Here is a 14,376-nt window from a genome sequence, read left to right on the forward strand (position 1 = left end):
GGACCATACAGTATATAGTTTATCTTTAAATTTCAAAAACACACATTTAAGAATATTATACAGGCTTTGTATCAGAGGTCAATAATTTCACGTCACAGTGGTCACAGCTGCCTGCACCTGCTGCTGTCCTTAGTTCAGCAGAGCATGATGGGATTAGAGCTTTGTCTCATTCAATTGAACATATGTTGAGGAAGAAATTTGTCATAAATAATGAATGGGGAGATGGTAATTATGAGTTTGTAACAAGGATGTGCCTGATTCATGCACAGAATCATCAAAGTCACTTCACTCATGAGGCCTTCCACTACACAGTACACACTTCACAGTACACTACACAGATATTTATTCATACATATACAGTACACAGTACAGAATACTATAATAGAACTGTGCATCCAGCTAGTATTTTGGACAGAATGGACAATTGCCTTAAATAAAGATAAAAGAAAAATAGACAAAGCTGGGGATGGGAATTGATCCGACAATGGTCAAAATCATTCATCCATCTTCTACTGCTTTATCCTCTATATGAGGGTCATGGGGGGGGGGGGGGGGGGGGTCGCTGGTGCCAGTCCCAGCTCGCATAGTGTGAAAGATGGGGTACACCCGGGACAGGTCTCCAAAGAGTCCAGTTTGCCTAATCTGCATGTTTTTGGATAGTGGGTGGAAACAGGAGAATCCTGGAAGAGCGCGAACAACCCCTACACCAACCGTGTAGGATATCGGATATCAGACAGATAAAATCTGATACAAACCAAAAATCCTACATAAATATCACATACTGTGCACAGACTGTAAATGTACAAATAAAACAATACAAATCAGTACAAGCATTTTAGCTGAGTCATGTTTGGGCTGCTTGTTTCTTCTTTTTGGGGAGAACAATAGTTGTTACACAGTTGGAGAATGATGTCTTTGAGATGACTCAGCACAGATGTGTGGTTAACGGCTTCAAACGTTCATAAATGGTCTAAAATGACTAGATACTCGAGTTTGTGATATTCTATAGGACACAAAAAAAAGTGGCATTGTCCCGTCCCTAGACAAAGCAAGACTGGCCTTTGAACAAACACATGTAAAGGTGACTTTATGACCGACTTGGAGATAAAAACTGTTTTTCAAACCTTGACACTCTCCTTTTTCTTCTCCTCTTGCTTTAAACGTCTACATGTTTACAGACCAGGCTCATCTACTTTCTAACAGACGCTTGATGTAATGTAACAGGACTAAGTAGCCATTGTGAGGACTGTACTGTGGAAATGTAAATGTCCATGAAAGAAACAACAGAGTGTGACAATATTTGCACTAAATATGTGATTATTCTACTGTTCTTCGAGGAATTATTATTTTACTTTAGTGAAATTGGCGCGGAAGGGAAATACGTGAACGTGTTACAATATGGCTCAGTAGCACTGTCCAACATGAAACGTGGATGGACAAAGTCCAATCTAAGTTGAACCATTTTAAATTTGGCGTCCATCTTGGCGATTTGCACATTTCATAAATGTAATAAATATCTGAGCAGCGTTAATCGTAGCAACATTTTAAAAAGTGTCAATTTGCATTAGACACATCAAAGATGAAAAGTTAGGAAAATGTCTCACAGATTCAAGAAGGGCATGGCCACGGCAACCATCGCAATTTTGACGAATTTCGACCGTTCACCGTGAAACAGGAAGTGGGCTCTAACTGTGCCTTACATTGACTAATCTGCACAAAACTTCATACGTCACACAAGAGAGCAGGCCAGAACACATCAGCACAGGAAGATTAGCTAAAGGGCATAGCGCCACCTGCTGGCAGGGCTGACAGCTTCAAGGGCCCGCAAAATACTGCTTGCATTAGTAATATTTTTTCACTTATTGCTCTCGTATTTAATTGTAAGTCCCCATCTTTATCTTCCTCCTTGTTGTATACACAACTTGCTTCATAATATCCTTATTTTACTACTAAATTGTTTTTAAGCAACTAAAAAAGACACTTCCTTGTGTTTGACAACCTACTTGATAAAAAAAACCCATCATTTGATTCTGATTTTATTTGTGTTTTGAGTTGATTTAGATTTTGTATGAAGTATGAAACTGTTTGATCATCAGAATGGTTTCTGTTTACAATGTTAAATTAGTTCATTCTTTCATGCCATGTGAATATTACAAAGGCTATATGTTAAAACAGAGATACACATTTTAATGCAAGACAACAGAGGAAAGAAAAGAAATTCCATTGCCATGAATGCAGTTTATAAAACGTGGCCCTCACCTCATTTCTGTTTCACTGTTGTCTCTCTTGTGTGTTGGCAGCTCATCAGATCTGAAGTTTGTTCACGTCAGCGCTGAAAACAGAGGAAAACATCAGCATCAATCAGCTGTCAGACAAAAATTGTCGGCTTTGTTTTGACTGATCCTTAAATTCACATTTTTCCTCTGCATGGTTTTTACACAAGACAGTTATTGACAAACAAGCTGCTGTGTTTACACTGACAGCTAATCATGGCTTCTCTGTTGATCTCTTACCGATAATCCCAGAGACTGTAGTAGAGAGAAATCCAGGCATGCTGCTCATGTTCATTCAGTACTTTCATTTAATTTCTAAGTTTGGGCGAACATTTGATAAAGGTCAGAGTGATGCAATCCGCTGCAACCTCGTCTTTGGGAATCACTGGTGCAGACACTCGTCACCTGGTATTAAAAGCAGAACAAATTAACTCACATGGCATTTTTGTTGTGTCAGAGAAAATCAAGACGGAATTGTAGTTTTTTATTGCAAACTCCTACAAAATAAATAAACAATAAATAAGACAGACAGGTTTTGTCTTACTCTCTGCCATGGTTTTGTTGCTGAAACTTCCCTCCTGTGCAGAACTGATGTTGCTTCCTCTGATCCCACTTGTCTGCTTCATCACGCGTTTGACAAGCAGGATAATTTCCCCAAACTACTTCTTAATCCACCAGAATAAATAAATAAAGAAAAACAACACCCAAAAAAGCCCTGTGGCTGTATGGTATTGTAATGCTGTGGCAGCAGCAGCGGCAGTGGCAGCAGAGAGAAAGTAGACATCCAGTTCTTCAGGTGTTGGGTTCAGCTGCAGGATAAGGAGGGATTGAGAAGAGCGTAATCCCTCACACATGGATGGCTACAGCAATTTCGCTCCACAGATTAACACAGCGAGTCACGAGCCATTTGACATGTAATGCCACGCAGCACATAGAGAGGTTTGTCGTTGGTTTGTAACTGTGAATCTGGGATGATTCTGTATTTTTCTCCTTTAGGGTGTAATATTAAAATATGACATGTTTACTGAGGTTCAGCCTGGTGTCTTTTATCAGCGTATGGTCAGTGAATATCCAAAAATGTGTGCTTATTAATATTTTAGGTTAACTTTTCAAGATTCTAAGTCGGTAATAATATGCATCAGATCATTCAGTAAGCAGGTTTTCATTAGTGCTGACACAAATAATCCCTGTGGTTTATTTATAGTCTGTGATTGTTTTCTTATTCTTTATAAAAGCTTTTCACTAAACATTTGTGCATTCATTACTCAACAATATGATGACTATTTTGATATTATAGGTCCACTTAGTCTGAGAAATTATAAGAATTAGTATTATTATTTGCTTTATCATGGTTTCTTCATCCGCACAGTAGTTAAACCTTAGTAAAAGCACATTATTTTATTTATTTTGTTTTTGTCAATCTATATTATCTATCACCAAGTGTGTATGTTTTTGAGACACAGAAATAAAGCAGAGGGCGCAGGTTTACAGATTTATAAGGTGCTCTGCTGCACCCTAGTGGTTTTAGTTGCTGTGTGGAACTGTAAGAGAACATGGATTATTTGGACCTTCTCAACCTTTAATCTGAAAAAATCTAATCTGATTGTCTCTGTATCGGTCAAAAATAAAATGTAAATAAATAAATGAATGAACAAAACAAAGCAATATAGATATAGAAATTATATGAATAAGTATAATAATAAGTGTCTTCACATCTCAAACAAGAAGTACTTTAAATGCTTGATTCTGTCTTAATTAGGTGGGAATGCTGAGTCAGCATTTCCAAGTTAAATTTTTTTGTGATTAACATTTTATTAAATTGAAGATGACAGGCACAAAAACAAACAGATTAATTACACAATGTGAAACAAGAGGAAAAAAAGAGTTTTACACGGATACTACAGTATTTTTCCACATGTGAGTAAACTAGAAAAATGAATTCCTCCCCTGCATTTACAGACATTTAAATTAACGCCAAATCTAAACAGTAAATACATATAAGAGCTACAATAAAGATGATATAAAAATATTTCACTCTAATGATCCTAAAGTCACATGTTGTGAGCAGGTGTGGGCTGTGTGACTTGAAACAATACGAAATAAACATGACAAAAGTTTGTGGACAACCCCGACCTTTTGGTTTATGGGGGCCTCAGAGAGTATCTGTGGTTGTTGTTTGTACCGTTACTGCGGTAACCGACCTGCAACAAGGACGCTGTTGAAAAGGGCGAGTAAAGTATTTAAATTCCACAGCAGCTCCACTGCTGCACGTCAGTGTGAGATAATGTAAAGGGCAGCCATTGTAATGCTCTCTGTTGTTAGGATGAGGAGGAGGAGGAGACAAAGGACGAGGCTGAGGACAGACAAGAGGGGGACATGTTGTGTCAACTTTGTTCACAAAATAGTGGCTCAAGTTTCAAAACAGTTCATGTTCTTTACTTTTAACAACCTCATCAATGATCCAAATGAAAGAGAAGATCAAATGTGTCTATAATTCAAAAACAATTGATACACACAGTAGTTATAATATTTATTTATTGTGCTAGTTTGTTTGTTTGTTGTTTTTTTTTGTCCACAAAAAAGTTTACAACCACAATTAACTGGTTTTATGGCTCGACCTTTATTTTAAACGTATTATAATAACTGTTGACCCGGAGTGATTTCATCATGATAACATTTCTGACCATATATATCGTCACACGGAGCCTTTTGTGTCACTGCTTTATTCACGTCACTTGCAGGAACAAGGAAGAGGAAGAGGAAGCACGTCAGCACACGACAGACATCAGATAAAAGACACGGACGCTCTCACGTACCTCACCCTCAAACCCTTCGTTTTCAACGCTATGTAAACATATTGATAGTCAGAAAAATACTATGTCTTTAAATATGTGGGTTTTTTTTTTTTACAAAGTGAATCCCTCGTAGATTCAGTTCATCGTGATGTGAATGAAGGAAAAGTTTCTACTCTCCTTTTACAATCAAGGCATTTCTACTGGTGATGGATCTGCTACATTCAGCTTTAAGGCAATGTGCTGCTGTGAATGAATGTTTGCCATCAAGGCAGTGGCACAATGCAGGTTGAAAGGCAAGTGGTGTGAAATGGTCAACAGGACTGAGGTCAGCTGCGGTTTGTGCCTCGAACAGAGGTGTCAAACTGGTGGCTCCCCCCCCCGATCATTTACATGAGGCCCAACCAAATAATATCATAATTATGGCACAGCTGCCAGAGAGGTGAGAATATTTATAATAACAGTAATGATAAGATATTGGTTTGCACTTGTTACATTATTAAATGTATCACATTAAACATTAAGTTACATATACAGCACTTAAAAATGTATTAGACCATAAAATGAGAAAGAAATATTTCAAAAAATGTGTTTAAAACAGAAAATGTTATTGTTATTTATTTGGCAAATAAACTGAATTCACCTTTTTATGCCCACATTTGAGATGATTTACTGGGCCTCTTCTCTGAGAAGTCAGAAATGAATCAAACATAACATTCAACCACCAAAACTAACTTTTCTGTGCAGGAATGCAAGTAAATAACTATAATTTGACGTCTTAATCAACCATTTTTTTTCTGTTTTCTTTTGTAAAACAGTGAATTTGTAAAAAAATGCTGATAATTGATAATTACCAATGCTGTTAATTTAAGGCAGCTGTGACATAAACCTTACATTAAGTGGTGGTCTAAAAAATCTGTTAACCACTGTACACAAGCTGGTGTTTTAATTACAGTTGTCCACGTAATTATTCACTTAATTTCACATTTAGTTTTTGATAATAATAGGTTTATTTAGCATCATTAACATGTTTTTACTGTGACTTTGATATGATTCCGTATCAGAACAAGCACTTTTACTTTGACATTTCTGTGAAATATCATGAATATCTTAACTGCGACATCAAGAAGGACTATTGTGTTATGAGTTTAAACTCATATTGCCCACCTGCTACTAAACAGTTGATTTCCCTGACTTTTTTTCATCTAGTCCTGCCCCCTCTTGACCAGACTAGATGCTCATTGGCCCCCCGGGTCATTTGAGTTTGACACCCCTGCTTGAACATATCACTCTCCAATTTCAGTAAATCTGATTAGCTTTAGTTTTCCTGAAAAATAAATAACTTTTTTGAATTCTCAAAGGCTCTCCCAACCATCTGAATGAATTTTCATACTTGACAACTGTGTTTTCCATTCAAATATCTGATCTGCACCAAAATGTCCCTGTATATAAATGAACATTAGCTCTTTACATATGCCTCATTCCTTTTATAATGAACTTTGCATTACTAAAAATGAACAACACTCAACATGTGACTGTGTTCCTCTGATTGATCCAAAACCGACAAAAGTTTGAAATTTTGCTTCACATTGTTCAAATTGTAAATTTTCATTTACAGTGACCATTTCTTTGGATAAGAAAACGGTGGAACAAAGACAGGAACTGGTTTAAAACACTGACTGCATAGTGTGTAAGTATGTCTGAGCTCAATATGTACAACACAAAAGCATATGCTATAGGACCATACAAGTTAGAGTGCTGGAGAGTTGGACGGACATGTGTTTGTACTATTAATATCAACATAATCATAGACACTGGATTAAAGCTTTTCTTTTCATTGGTTGAAAGAGTCTTTGAAAATAGTGAAAACACCTTCAGTGCAGCGATAGTGTGTTGTGTTTTTACAAAACTGGACGACATAGAGACACAAACCGATGCCGAGCTGAACTCCGTCCGGTTAGAGCTGATGATGCTACTGAACTACATTCACAGTGGAAACATCCCATCACGTGACTAACGACATTTCCCGTGTTGTGTCTGGCGCATTCGGTGCTTTTCTTTCAAAGCATTCGCGTTGGTCTTTTACTAGCCTACAGTATACAGGAAACATTTCCTTCGTGCACGTCTACTCCATGATATTATGGAGGAGTTCTACAAGATCTACAAATTACAGTACATGTACATACTCAAGCAAGGAGACGTACAACAGTTGGTACACACTGTGGCCATATAATCTGTGACTTTGTATATATATAATTAATATAACAGGGAATTGTAAAACGTGGCGTTGCAGAGTGATCAGATCATTTGTCTACATCGTTCTCATGCAGAACCAAAAAAAATATATTCTACTTTGCCTGCTGGTTCAAGGCCACTGCAATTTTTTCTGAGGTATCAAGCAAAAGAACCAGAAAAAAAACAAGCAAATAATGCAGCAGAGTTCTGCTAGAGAATACAACAAAAACTGAAAGACACCATGAGAGCAGCGAGGTAAGGTACAAGAGATCATGTAACCCTGAATCAAAAGGACACTGAAACTCTGTGGGATTTCAAATTGTCAGAGCTAATTAGCAGCATTATAGACGGTAGTGTTCAACATCAACATCATCACAGATACGAGCACATACACAGTACACAGACTGCTAAGCAGGCAAAGCAGGCGCCTGTGGAAAAACACCATTTTGCCATTTGTCATATTAGTTAATAACCCCCCCCGCAGGAAAAAAAGCAATTTATGGACAATATATGTATATTTTTTTGAAACAGAACCTGTTCATTGCATCTTGTTCTTTGCAATTTGTAAACCTGATCCAGAGTCAGCTACAAACCTGGAGGGTGAAAGAGATTCATTTGTTTTTCTGATTATGTTACATAAGAGGAAGAAGAAGAGAGAAGTCAGTTTTCAAGAAGAAAAGTATTTTCTTTCCTTTGCCTGTATGTGCGTTTTTTTTAAAATTTAATTTAATGTTTATTTCCAGCTTGGTTTAGCACTTTTGCTGGGCGCAATCAAAGACTTTTCAGAAAAGATGCTCGCCTTACGCGACTCCTCGCGAGTTGGAGGTGGAGTCTCACTGCGATGGGTGCTTCGTCTGGTGGCCTTCACGCTTTGCGCTCGTCGCAGGTTTGTCCCTTGTGACAGCTCCTCGCTGGTGTGAACTGTGGGCGATAACCTGTTGTGCTTCACCGAGGATGGTCGACCCACGAGTGAGGGGCTGCGAGACGGCGTGGACGGGACGGAAGGAGGGCCAAGGAGCTCCTTATTGGTCCTGGAGGACGAGGCGATGGTGTTGCGGGCGAAGCCGGGGACACCGGATGTGTTTTTTACGTGTGAGCAGCTGTTCTCGGAGGACACTCCACCCTGGGCCTGAGCTTGCGCTTGGGCCAAGGCTCTCATAGTGGAGCGGCACATTTTCTCCTCAGGAGCAGGTTTGGAGATGTTCCTCACAGGTTTTGCGCTTGGCTTGTTGATGGAAACCTTCCTCGGAGTCAAATCGCGTGACCATCTTGAAATACCACCTGGGAGGCTACTTCCTCTCTGAGCTTTGGACTCATCAGGAGGCAAACTGGAGTGTCGAGACGGTCGTGATGTCTTCTCGCTCCTTCCTCTCGCTGCTGGTTGGGTGCTCTGATCTCTAATGGGACGGCGTGACTCCCCGCTCTCATGAACCAAAGTTCTCTCTGCACACTTGCTGCTACCCGGCCTTGTGAGCTTGCTAATAGGAACTACTTTCCTCATGCCCTGACTCTCGGTGCTGGTCAGCGTCCGCACACCACGAACTGCTTTGTTTGCTTTACTCGCTGCATGCACTAGTTTTCTGATGCTTCTCTGTGTGTCTGCCTCTTTTTCTGCACCTTGTTTTCCCTCAGTGGTGTCACAGCTCTCTGTGTCCCACTCTTCTGTCGTCGCAGATGCAGCCATTGATGTTGCGTCCGCAGATTTTGGCGCTGAAAGCTCATTCGTTGAAACAGACTGGTCGTTGGGAGACAGAGAGCTTGGTTCTTGGTGGCTCTTCTGATGTTTATTGCAGTCTGTCGTTCTAAGTTGAAGCCCCTCTTTTGTTAAAGAAGAGTTTTCGGCCTCTGAATAATCCAAGGTGACGGAGCAGTCAGTTTCTGTGCAGTCAAGTATGAAAAACATCGGCTTCTTATCGGATACAGAGGTATCGAGTGGAAGAGGTGTGTCACAGGTTGTTGATGAAACTGTGCTGTTGTCCTCTTCTTCTCTCTCTCTGTCTTGTGTAGAATTATCAACTTTATGTTCCCACGCTACCTTGGGATTTGCTCTTCTTTCTAAAAGTTTATCACCTGGAACGTTGTCCAGATTCTTGGGAGGAGATTTTCTCTCCTTTTCCGAATCTGCCACCATGACATCCCCCTGGTTGATAAGGTGCAAATGATTACTGTTATTGTTTGGACTCTGTAGTTCAAAAGCTTGAGGGCCTCGAACTAAAGTGTGTTTCTCCACACTAACATTCATGTGGCCGGTAATTGCTGGGTTGGGATGGTGGGAGGGTTTTTGAAAGACAAAAAGGGAACGAGGAAGAGCGCTGCTTTCCGATACAGATGTGTAATTGTTGTTGCTGGTGTATAGGTCGTCATTATCATTTAACCCAGAAGAGGAGTATCTCGCCAGCGGACTGATGGGTTCAGTTTGTGCACATGGAGAAGTCACTTGTCGGTCACAGCCTAACTCACGGTTGCCATCCTGAGCTAAGATCCACGGGGTGGTTTTCCGCTGCACAGGACGACCCGACCGAGGTAGACTGTTAAACTTGGAATTGTCAGAGCCATTGTCTCCAAATACCTCGAGAAATCCTTGGAGTTCACGGTCAGCTACGGAGGTCATGGTGTGACGGTGGCGGCGGGCACTGGCAGAGCGTCCCAGAGGGCTATGTGACCTCTGCTGCAAAAAATCCAGGAGGCCTTCCTTGGTGAGCATGTCCACATCGTTCTCGCTGCTGCTACGACCAAACCCCCCACTCTGGTCTGCCCCTGACCACGACAAACGCTTCTCCTCCAGCTCTCTCAGGCGACGTTGTCTGGCTGCCTCCTTCATCTCGCGATCCAAGTTGTCCTGATACAAACACACAGGATAATGTATGTAGTAATAATGTAGTAATGTAGTTAGACATAAAAAAGGCATTAACAATTGATGAGTGATAAATGACACTAGTAACAATTTAGACTGTAAAAAATTAATTTTAAGAATATTTTAGCTCATCTTAATGGATATTTCAAAAATTATTTCAGCACGTTGGTCAGCTGTCGGTCTGTCGTTGGTCTATTCCCAGCCTGATTGGTCATTAAAGAGCGACATTAGATTGTTTTATTTGGAGAAGGGAGAATGTCAATTAAAGTCATATGCATTTGCATCATTTTGACATGATAATGTCAAAAGGATATGTCAAAACAGCAAATACAATTACTGTGATACACATGAAGTTTGTAAATACTGTGTCAAGTGAGAATAGTAAATATTGTTTACTATTCTCTGATTGTGGATTTTTCAAATTTTAAAACTGTGCCTAATTTGCGAACGCCTCGGCATCTCTACTACAACTTAGGGTAGTTTTGCTCTGCTTCACCTCGGCAGCATCAGTCTTTGCACAGCTAATGTCCACATGTTGGAACATGACTTCCTTGTTTTTGAGCTCTGACTACATATTTTACATTAAAATCCTTCATTTAAGCTGGGTTCCATCTGCATTAACTCTGAAACAATGGCATCTACAGTGAAACCTACACTTCTGCTAGAATCACATAAGTATTAACTTTAGTTTGCTACAAAGAATTCACATAGAGCTTGTAATTGCAGAGATATGCTCTATTTAGTTTAGGTATGTCAAGGAAAAAAAAGAAATTCAATATTTACTACTCAAAGAAAAAACATACAGCAAAACTTTTCTTCTTTTCCACCCAGTGGTTTGAACTACTCACTTTTCAGGACATGTAACTCAGTATTAAATCTTGCTGGACTCATTTCAACCAGGGCCTTGTCCTTCAACTGTGGATGTGCCAACAAGTTAAGGAGATAGAAATTGTATAGTAGTCTTCTTTGCCATCCAATGCGAAAGTAACCCACTTTTCAGGACATGCAACTCAACATTAAACTTGTCAGACTAGAAGATCCATCTTGCCTTCTCTGCTCAACACTAGCTACACTCTGGCACATCCTCACTGGGTGCAAAGTCAGCCTTTCTCAAGGACGATACACCTGGAGACACATTCAAGTGCTTAAATGCCTGGCAGCTATCCTGGAAAGCAAAAGAACAACCCCAACAATTTGCCGCCCCGAAGAACCACATCTACTGTGCCAAATGCGTTTGTCCAGGCGGCGGAACGTGGACAGCTCAAACTGCAACGAGAGAACCAGGAGGGGAGAACTCGAGGCGGCATGGGATCGTCAGACGCTGGCGGACGTGGGCCATGGAACAAACACTGACGTTTTTTTTCTATTAACAAATCACACAGTCTCTTGAGAGACTAACAAAAATTGCCTTGGCTGACTGTATTTCAAGTCATCCAGGCGGGGTATTGGGTTAAGTTTTCAACCAGCAATAATCACGTCTCAGATAAACTTCATGGACTATGAAATTGCCTCTGCACAAGAATACAGAACTACGTTACAAGTTTGAAAGAGACCTGCTGCCACACTCACAGTAGACGTGGTTCATTTAACCGCCACTGGATGTACACTAGTTTCTGTTCAATGACTTGCTAATGTTGCATGTGAGAATGGCTCATTTAAAACTAACCCCGCCTTTTCCACCCAGCGGTTTGAACCACTCACTTTTCAGGACATGTAACTCAGTATTAAATCTTGCTGGACTCATTTCAACCAGGGCCTTGTCCTTCAACTGTGGATGTGCCAACAAGTTAAGGAGATAGAAATTGTATAGTAGTCTTCTTTGCCATCCAATGCGAAAGTAACCCACTTTTCAGGACATGCAACTCAACATTAAACTTGTCAGACTAGAAGATCCATCTTGCCTTCTCTGCTCAACACTAGCTACACTCTGGCACATCCTCACTGGGTGCAAAGTCAGCCTTTCTCAAGGACGATACACCTGGAGACACATTCAAGTGCTTAAATGCCTGGCAGCTATCCTGGAAAGCAAAAGAACCACCCCAACAACTTGCCGCCCCGAAGAACCACATCTACTGTGCCAAATGCGTTTGTCCAGGCGGCGGAACGTGGACAGCTCAAACTGCAACGAGAGAACCAGGAGGGGAGAACTCGAGGCGGCATGGGATCGTCAGACGCTGGCGGACGTGGGCCATGGAACAAACACTGACGTTTTTTTTCTATTAACAAATCACACAGTCTCTTGAGAGACTAACAAAAATTGCCTTGGCTGACTGTATTTCAAGTCATCCAGGCGGGGTATTGGGTTAAGTTTTCAACCAGCAATAATCACGTCTCAGATAAACTTCATGGACTATGAAATTGCCTCTGCACAAGAATACAGAACTACGTTACAAGTTTGAAAGAGACCTGCTGCCACACTCACAGTAGACGTGGTTCATTTAACCGCCACTGGATGTACACTAGTTTCTGTTCAATGACTTGCTAATGTTGCATGTGAGAATGGCTCATTTAAAACTAACCCCGCCTTTTCCACCCAGCGGTTTGAACCACTCACTTTTCAGGACATGTAACTCAGTATTAAATCTTGCTGGACTCATTTCAACCAGGGCCTTGTCCTTCAACTGTGGATGTGCCAACAAGTTAAGGAGATAGAAATTGTATAGTAGTCTTCTTTGCCATCCAATGCGAAAGTAACCCACTTTTCAGGACATGCAACTCAACATTAAACTTGTCAGACTAGAAGATCCATCTTGCCTTCTCTGCTCAACACTAGCTACACTCTGGCACATCCTCACTGGGTGCAAAGTCAGCCTTTCTCAAGGACGATACACCTGGAGACACATTCAAGTGCTTAAATGCCTGGCAGCTATCCTGGAAAGCAAAAGAACCACCCCAACAACTTGCCGCCCCGAAGAACCACACCTACTGTGCCAAATGCGTTTGTCCAGGCGGCGGAACGTGGACAGCTCAAACTGCAACGAGAGAACCAGGAGGGGAGAACTCGAGGCGGCATGGGATCGTCAGACGCTGGCGGACGTGGGCCATGGAACAAACACTGACGTTTTTTTTCTATTAACAAATCACACAGTCTCTTGAGAGACTAACGAAAATTGCCTTGGCTGACTGTATTTCAAGTCATCCAGGCGGGGTATTGGGTTAAGTTTTCAACCAGCAATAATCACGTCTCAGATAAACTTCATGGACTATGAAATTGCCTCTGCACAAGAATACAGAACTACGTTACAAGTTTGAAAGAGACCTGCTGCCACACTCACAGTAGACGTGGTTCATTTAACCGCCACTGGATGTACACTAGTTTCTGTTCAATGACTTGCTAATGTTGCATGTGAGAATGGCTCATTTAAAACTAACCCCGCCTTTTCCACCCAGCGGTTTGAACCACTCACTTTTCAGGACATGTAACTCAGTATTAAATCTTGCTGGACTCATTTCAACCAGGGCCTTGTCCTTCAACTGTGGATGTGCCAACAAGTTAAGGAGATAGAAATTGTATAGTAGTCTTCTTTGCCATCCAATGCGAAAGTAACCCACTTTTCAGGACATGCAACTCAACATTAAACTTGTCAGACTAGAAGATCCATCTTGCCTTCTCTGCTCAACACTAGCTACACTCTGGCACATCCTCACTGGGTGCAAAGTCAGCCTTTCTCAAGGACGATACACCTGGAGACACATTCAAGTGCTTAAATGCCTGGCAGCTATCCTGGAAAGCAAAAGAACCACCCCAACAACTTGCCGCCCCGAAGAACCACATCTACTGTGCCAAATGCGTTTGTCCAGGCGGCGGAACGTGGACAGCGCAAACTGCAACGAGAGAACCAGGAGGGGAGAACTCGAGGCGGCATGGGATCGTGAGACGCTGGCGGACGTGGGCCATGGAACAAACACTGACGTTTTTTTTCTATTAACAAATCACACAGTCTCTTGAGAGACTAACAAAAATTGCCTTGGCTGACTGTATTTCAAGTCATCCAGGCGGGGTATTGGGTTAAGTTTTCAACCAGCAATAATCACGTCTCAGATAAACTTCATGGACTATGAAATTGCCTCTGCACAAGAATACAGAACTACGTTACAAGTTTGAAAGAGACCTGCTGCCACACTCACAGTAGACGTGGTTCATTTAACCGCCACTGGATGTACACTAGTTTCTGTTCAATGACTTGCTAATGTTGCATGTGAGAATGGCTCATTTAAAACT

General features: G+C 41.1%; 1 protein-coding gene, 1 long non-coding RNA gene and 4 other non-coding genes across 6 annotated transcripts in view; all 6 read right to left on the bottom strand.

Moving 5' to 3' along the window:
* Nucleotides 1-2,264: 2,264 nt before the first annotated feature.
* Nucleotides 2,265-2,901, bottom strand: LOC131466551 (uncharacterized). The gene is made up of 3 exons (XR_009241437.1): nucleotides 2,818-2,901; nucleotides 2,514-2,678; nucleotides 2,265-2,332 (listed from the first exon to the last, which is right to left on the bottom strand). It is a non-coding gene; the product is annotated as an uncharacterized LOC131466551 (long non-coding RNA).
* Nucleotides 2,902-4,784: 1,883 nt separating this feature from the next.
* fhdc1 (FH2 domain containing 1) overlaps nucleotides 4,785-14,376 on the bottom strand; it is a 134,332-nt gene continuing 124,740 nt past the window's right edge. The window contains exon 12 of the mRNA XM_058641431.1: nucleotides 4,785-10,139. Coding sequence (XP_058497414.1) covers nucleotides 8,034-10,139 — 2,106 coding nt within the window. The 3' untranslated portion in view covers nucleotides 4,785-8,033. The remainder of the gene's footprint in view (nucleotides 10,140-14,376) is intronic.
* LOC131467810 (U4 spliceosomal RNA) lies at nucleotides 11,537-11,677 on the bottom strand. The gene has a single exon (XR_009241624.1). It is a non-coding gene; the product is annotated as a U4 spliceosomal RNA (small nuclear RNA).
* LOC131467811 (U4 spliceosomal RNA) lies at nucleotides 12,390-12,530 on the bottom strand. The gene has a single exon (XR_009241625.1). It is a non-coding gene; the product is annotated as a U4 spliceosomal RNA (small nuclear RNA).
* LOC131467776 (U4 spliceosomal RNA) lies at nucleotides 13,243-13,383 on the bottom strand. Its single transcript, XR_009241593.1, has one exon. It is a non-coding gene; the product is annotated as a U4 spliceosomal RNA (small nuclear RNA).
* Nucleotides 14,096-14,236, bottom strand: LOC131467812 (U4 spliceosomal RNA). Its single transcript, XR_009241626.1, has one exon. It is a non-coding gene; the product is annotated as a U4 spliceosomal RNA (small nuclear RNA).

This window comes from Solea solea, chromosome 10, assembly GCF_958295425.1.
Source record: "Solea solea chromosome 10, fSolSol10.1, whole genome shotgun sequence".
Taxonomy (NCBI): Eukaryota; Metazoa; Chordata; class Actinopteri; order Pleuronectiformes; family Soleidae; genus Solea; species Solea solea.